This window comes from Equus quagga, chromosome 11 (genome assembly GCF_021613505.1).
Source record: "Equus quagga isolate Etosha38 chromosome 11, UCLA_HA_Equagga_1.0, whole genome shotgun sequence".
Taxonomy (NCBI): Eukaryota; Metazoa; Chordata; class Mammalia; order Perissodactyla; family Equidae; genus Equus; species Equus quagga.
The window spans coordinates 100,079,675-100,085,674 of record NC_060277.1 but is presented as its reverse complement, the minus strand read 5'-3'; the positions used below and the strand labels follow the sequence as shown (position 1 = coordinate 100,085,674).

The 6,000-nt window shown below is 59.7% G+C and overlaps 1 protein-coding gene across 5 annotated transcripts in view; it reads right to left on the bottom strand.

Moving 5' to 3' along the window:
- Nucleotides 1–594: 594 nt before the first annotated feature.
- Nucleotides 595–6,000, bottom strand: part of MRC2 (mannose receptor C type 2) — a 50,394-nt gene continuing 44,988 nt past the window's right edge. The window contains exons 21-30 of one of the 5 annotated variants that reach the window (XM_046675595.1): nucleotides 5,341–5,455; nucleotides 5,058–5,221; nucleotides 4,775–4,883; nucleotides 3,978–4,216; nucleotides 3,660–3,819; nucleotides 3,406–3,555; nucleotides 2,948–3,067; nucleotides 2,573–2,752; nucleotides 2,076–2,123; nucleotides 595–1,965 (exon numbers count right to left, since the gene is read on the bottom strand). In XM_046675595.1, the coding sequence (XP_046531551.1) occupies nucleotides 1,742–1,965; nucleotides 2,076–2,123; nucleotides 2,573–2,752; nucleotides 2,948–3,067; nucleotides 3,406–3,555; nucleotides 3,660–3,819; nucleotides 3,978–4,216; nucleotides 4,775–4,883; nucleotides 5,058–5,221; nucleotides 5,341–5,455 (1,509 nt within the window). In that variant the 3' untranslated portion in view covers nucleotides 595–1,741. Of the gene's footprint in view, nucleotides 1,966–2,075; nucleotides 2,124–2,572; nucleotides 2,753–2,947; nucleotides 3,068–3,405; nucleotides 3,556–3,650; nucleotides 3,820–3,977; nucleotides 4,217–4,774; nucleotides 4,884–5,057; nucleotides 5,222–5,340; nucleotides 5,456–6,000 lie in introns of all 5 variants that reach the window. The other 4 variants (XM_046675594.1, XM_046675593.1, XM_046675597.1 and 1 more) reach the window with 4 other exon arrangements.

The window sequence follows — 6,000 nt, the reverse complement described above, 5'->3', positions numbered from 1 at the left end:
ACTCCCCTGCCTCTGGGTGGTCTCAGAGCCCAACCCCCCAGAACAAATGTGTGCTTTCTCACAGCTCAAACACAGGTATGAGGCTGCCATGGAAGGGCGATGTGAAACCCCTACCCGAAGCTGGCCTGAGCACCTTAAATGATCCCCTGGGAGCCACAGCCCAGAAATGACAGTAACGGCTGGCGTTTATGGGGCACTTACTGTAGGAGCTCGAAGGTGCTACTCTAAGCACTTTGCTCAGATCTCATTTAACCCTCAAACATCCTTAAAGCAGCCCCAGGAGGTGGGTCCCGTTCTCCCGTTTGACCCCTGCTGAAGGGCAAGCTCAGCTGCCCGAGCTCACAGCCGGCGGTGGCTCCTGCCCTCTCACCCACACACAGGTCCCCAGGAAGAGAGAAAACGGAGCAGGCCCAGAAAGGTGAGGTCCCGGAAGAAGAGACAGGAGTCAGAGTGTCTCTATGGGGCCCAGAGATAGATGCGATTGGTACGGACTGCAGAAAGACCGCACCATGCAAGCTCCAAAACGACATTTCTCTCTGCAGGCCTACGAGCAACAAGGCTCACAACAGGACAGAGCAGAACTCTTCTCTCTCGGGCCTCTTAAAGGTGTTTTATTTGTTTGCTTTTCTTTTTCCTTTTTTTTTAACAATATTGACACATTAAAAAAATTAAGAACTACAAAGAAAGGACCATGTCTTTGAGTCTGTGTTCACATTGTCCCGCGCGGCGGCACCAGGACTGGCCGGTCACTCCTCAGGCGGGATTCCGACCTCTGGGAAAGGCACGGGGTCAGCCTCCCATCACTGGGCAGCTCCAGGAGCTCGGGCGCTGTTCCACTGGGACCCATCAGAGGGCGGGCACTGGGGCCATCCCCAGGCTCCCGCTTCTGTGAGGCCCCCAGGACTCTGGCAACCCCCTCCACTCTCTCCAAACCAGACCCAGGAGCTGAAAATATTAGGGAACTTATTTTGGTCCCCACAGGGGACTCTTTAGGGACAGAGCCCTCCCCCCGACCGGCAGGAGATGACACCCTAGCCCAGCCTGGTCACCCCCAGGAGGTCTGGGTGTCTCTCCCCAGTCCTGTCTTCAGCTCAGCTGACACCATAGTGGTGCCCTGGTTCTCAGGCCCCACCCAGGCCCCTCCTGCCACGCCCCATGGCCACTCCAGCAGGCACAGGAGTGACAGATGCTCAGCCCCTTCAGCCGACCCCCACCAAGAGCAAGAGGGCTCCCCAGATCCCAGGGCCCTGACTCAGAAGGAAGAGCTGGGTGAGGAGCGTGGACAGGGGCCAGAGTGAGGGGCTCAGAGCTGAGGCTGCCAGGTGGGGAGCAGAGAAGCGGCAGAGGCTGGCTGAGGACTCAGGGGGGCGCTCCTCAGGCTCTGCAATGAGAAGGGGTCCCGGGGCACGGGTCAGCAGGCCTGGGCAGGGGGGCCTGAGGAGAGAGATGCAGAAGGGGGCTCCCATCCTGCCTCTGGTTGCCGTGGGGGCACAGGCCCAGGTGACAAGAACTTGGCCCCCAAAAAGGGAAACCCCACGCTGCACTCAGCCAGGCCTCAGCCCAGCCCTCAGGCGAGGGAGGGGCCCCACCAGCCCAGGCCCTGCCCAGCCCCAGCTTCCAACAGCGGCTCCCAAGGGCACCCCTCACAGGCCATCTGGACTGGTAGCTGGTGGGGGGCCCGGTTACCCCAGGGCCCAGCCTCCCTAGCTCCTCCTCCCCAGCCCTGCCCACTCCCTTCGCTCTACTCCTGCTGCTCATTCATTTCCATGTCAGACACCAGGATGTTCTTCTCCGTGGCCTCGCCAGGGCTGGAGGAGCTCCGGCTGTAGCGGGCACCCTCAAAGGCCCCGCGCTCAACGCTCTGTCGCCGCCGGTAGAGGATCAGGGCCGCAGTCAGCAGGGCCAGGAGCAGCAGCACGGCCATCAGCACCACCACCAGGGCCGCTGGGTTCTCTGGGAGCGCTGCTGCAGCCAGATGGACCCTCAGTTGAGAAACCCCACCACTGCGGGGCAGCCCGCCCGCCCACCGCCAGAACGAGGGGACAAGGAGGGAGAGGTCCCTGCCTTCGACTCACCTGATGGGGAGAAGGTGCTCTCCTCAGCTGCGGGGAAGAGGGAGGGACCTGTCAGTAACAGCAGTAGTGATAACAGCAGTCATAAGCAAACACATAGAGCACTTCCTGAGTGCCACTTTATCAGCTCATTTAATCCTGCAGGTACTGTTATTATCCCCATTTTACACATGAGGATACTGAGGCCACAGTGTTTAAGTAACTTACCCAAGGTCCCAGAGTCCGCTAAGTGGTTTGGCCGTGGCTTGAACCCTGTCTGTGCCCTTAATGACTACAAAATGATGGGTTTGCTCTCTAGTCTAGAAATTTGTAGGAAGGGCCAGTCCCTCCCACAGACCCGTTTATCCCAGGGGAGGGTCCCGTTGGCTCCGGGCCTGTCGGTTCACGCCCTCCCATCCTCTGTGTTGCATGCAGAATGAGAAGTGGCCCCGGGCCCCGCCCCAGCACCAGCTGCATGGGCACAGAAGGAGGCTGAGTGGGTGTGCCTGCTTAGCGCTCACCTCGAGGGAGCTTGCAGACAACGCCCATGGTGATGTTGGTGCAGGCGCCGGGGCGCCACAGCCCGCTGCTGCTCTGGATCCAGTAGCAGCTGTTGTGGCTCAGCATGCTGGGGCCCAGGCCAGGGGGCCCCCAGTTGGAGTAGTTCACAGCTGTGTTGTCCTGCCAGACCAGGGTGCCTCCTATGGGAAAGAAGGCACTGAGGGGGTGTGGGGGAGGGGAGACAAAGTGGAGCAGAAGCAGACGGGAGAGAGCAGGCCTGTTCTAGAAGCAACTCCCCTGTCCCACAAGTCCTCACCCCACTGAAGCCCTGGTGGAGGGCATCTCCCCTACACCCTGAGGCCTTACCCTCCCCACCCCACACACAGGGTACCCACCTTTGGGGTTGAAGTTCATGCCCAGCCAGGCACCCCGACTCTGGCCCTCGGAGCTCTGCAGGTGCTCCCAGACAAACACGTTTTCCATTTCATCCAGAATGGACAGGACTGCCCCGCCCGCTGGACATGAGGGAGGTCCACGTCAGGCGAGACAGATTTCCCTGGGGTAGCAGAGCTCCCCAGGAAGGCCCTAGCCCTCCTCTCTGGCAGCCTGAGTAGCGGATGGTGTGGCATCCATGTGCTTATGTGTATGTGTGTGTGCATGTGTGGCAGGGGTGTATGTGTGTATTGTCACACATGGTCTTTGTGAACTGGAACACGAGGGGGCATTTAGATGGGAGTGCTGCCTATGGGTAGACTGCATTGTAGCATGGGGACCGCATTCGTGGGGTCTGTGTCCACAAGAGAGGCTGCTACCTGAACTGCCCATGTGCGGGCTCTAGCCTGCCCCGGCCTACCTCTCTGGCAGCGCTGCAGTGCCTCCTTATGGCCCAGCAGCAGCTCCATGTGGAAGGAGTAACAGTGCTCCCGGAAGGGAATCCACGCCGAGTCGGCCAGGTCCTGGGGACAGCTGCCATGGTAACTTATTCTTCTGGGAGGAGGGGGCCCTGTAGGGGTGCAGGATTGAGAAAGTGGCCCAAGAGTCCTCCCCAGGGCAGCCTACACTTTGCCCACCCCTTGGCCCCGGCAGGGGGGCACTCACCACTGTTACCTCCACACACAGCTCCCTGCAGCTTGGTGTCGCAACTGGTAGTACGCCAGGTCCCATCCACATCCACGTAGGCGCAGCCCCCTGGCTGCTGAGGCTCCCCGTCCTGCCAGCTCACGTAGCTCAGTGGCTCTTCTGAGACCCAGGAGTACCGCCGGGAGCCCTGGGCACCAGGGGGCCATCAGGGTGGGAGGAAGGGGACCAGCTGGGGGGTGAGCGGGGGCTGGAGGGGTGGGTAAGGCAGGGGGTTAGGAGGAGACAGGGAGGGAAATCAGGAGAGTAGGCCCAGCCCCAGGGCTGGGATGAGTGTTGGGAGCCCACCTCCTCACTGGCCAGCCCAATCCAGAGTGGCGTGCGCAGCCCTCGGGCAGCCTGCGTGAGGAAGGCCTGGGTGTAGGGGTCAGGCACGTGGGCCAGGCTGGCGTTGCGACTCTCACACAGCAGGAGGGCATCATGCCAGCGCAGCGGCTTCTGCAGCAGCCGGAAGGTGCCGTTGAGGTAGGAGAGCTCAGTGCCCGGGGCAGGGGGCAACGCTGCTGGGGATGGGCTCAGGGAAGGGTCTACAGGGAAGGGGGCAGGGCTCAGGCCAGGCTCTGCCTCTCTCACCCCACTCCCAGGCATGCGGCTGGGGGAGTGCCGGACATCAGGCAGAGACCAGGTCTCTTCGGCGCACTGGGCTTGGCACAGACAAATACTTATTAAGTGCTAGCCACTGTTATTATTAATAATACAGTCTTGCTAATAGACAGATGAGCAAGCTAGAGCCTTGACCTACTCCTACCCCAGGAACCCAGGGCAGACAGAGGGACACATGCTTGGAGCTGCAGGTGCCTCAGACACAGAACCATAAGTTCTTGACACTACGCATGCCCAGTGTCTAGCTCTCCCCAGCCAGCCCTCCATAACCCCAAACCTTCCTCCTGAGACCCTTCAGTGCTTACTGCCTTTCTCTCTGATTGGCGCCTCGCTTTTCTGCCCATCTGCTTCCCAAGCAGATACTAGACTCTGGGGGTGGTCCCAGGAGCCCCTTGAGGTCAGAGACCATGGTCATTCCTCCTGGCATGGCCCACAGCATGGAGCGCAGTGCTGGGGTTTCCAAGTCCACTGGTGACACGTACCTGTGCCCTTCTGGCAGATGAAGCCATGTGTCTCCTCCGTGCAGCTCCGGTCATCCCAGCGGCCAGTGAAGTGAGCTGAGGGGCTGTGCAGGACCACCGTGCAGCTGGTCTGGGGGGAAGGAGCTGCTCAGGGGAGTCCCAGCAGCTGCCCCTCCTTGTGCCACTGCCCCCAAAAGGCTGCACAATGAGGAAAGAGGCTGGAAGGGGGGACCCCAGGAGTGAAGGTAAGTGCTGCAGGCCTGGGCAGTGGGGGTGCAGAGGAGAGAGTGGGGGGCTTCCTCACCGGGATGTTGCCGCTGGGAGCAGGGCTAGGGCCAGAGGGCTCCCCAGGGGCCCAGTTGGTATACAGCAGAGGCTCCTGCTCCACCCACTGGAAGTCCTTCTGCGAGGCATGGAGGCCAATCCAAAGGTCAAAGGTCACATTGGGCAGGCTGGCTGTGATGAATGCTACAGGCCCCCAGAAGAGAGAGCTATGAGCCACAGAGCAGACCCCTGCTCGCTCTGCTCTAGCCATTTTGGGGGACTGTGTCAGAGGATACCGGGGCCTCCCCACGGGCTGGCCCTACCTTGCTCTAAGGGGTTTGCAATGGTGACCAGTTGGGCCTCTTGCTGTTCACAGGAGAACTGTGCCTCTGACCACTTCACCCGGTCCTGGGGGTCCTGGCCCTGGATTCGGAAACACTGTGGGGCGGAGGGGGAGGCGTGATGTCCAGCTCCACCTCCCTGTCCCACAGACCCAGAAACTCGTCTGTGTATCCCTCAGGGGAGGCTTTGGGGCTGTGAGAGAAAAATAGCGGAACCAGGACATCTGGATCTCCTTGAGCAAGGCTTAGCACCCTCTCAACCTGGCACAGCAGGTTCACACACACTTGCCCATGCTCTGGGGAATTTTTAAGTGGAAGGATGTCTTTGGGCCACCAAAGCCTCTACTACCTATGACAACAGTACCGGGGCCACAGATGGGGACAAGATCTGTCTCGATTTCAGCTAAACACCTTTCTGGGTGTTATCTGAAATCTGTTATTTTGCCCTTTGAACTTAATGTTCATCTCCAGGATCCTTTCATTGTTATGTCTGAATGATCCTGGTTAGGCAGCAGCTTCTGACTCTGTAATTTTATGGTTCTCTCTTCCCACTTTTATTACCTCCATAAGGTGAAAGGAACCAACCCTGTGTGGGAAATCTTTTATCAAGTGAAGAGTCTTTATTTGAAAGTGAATGATTTC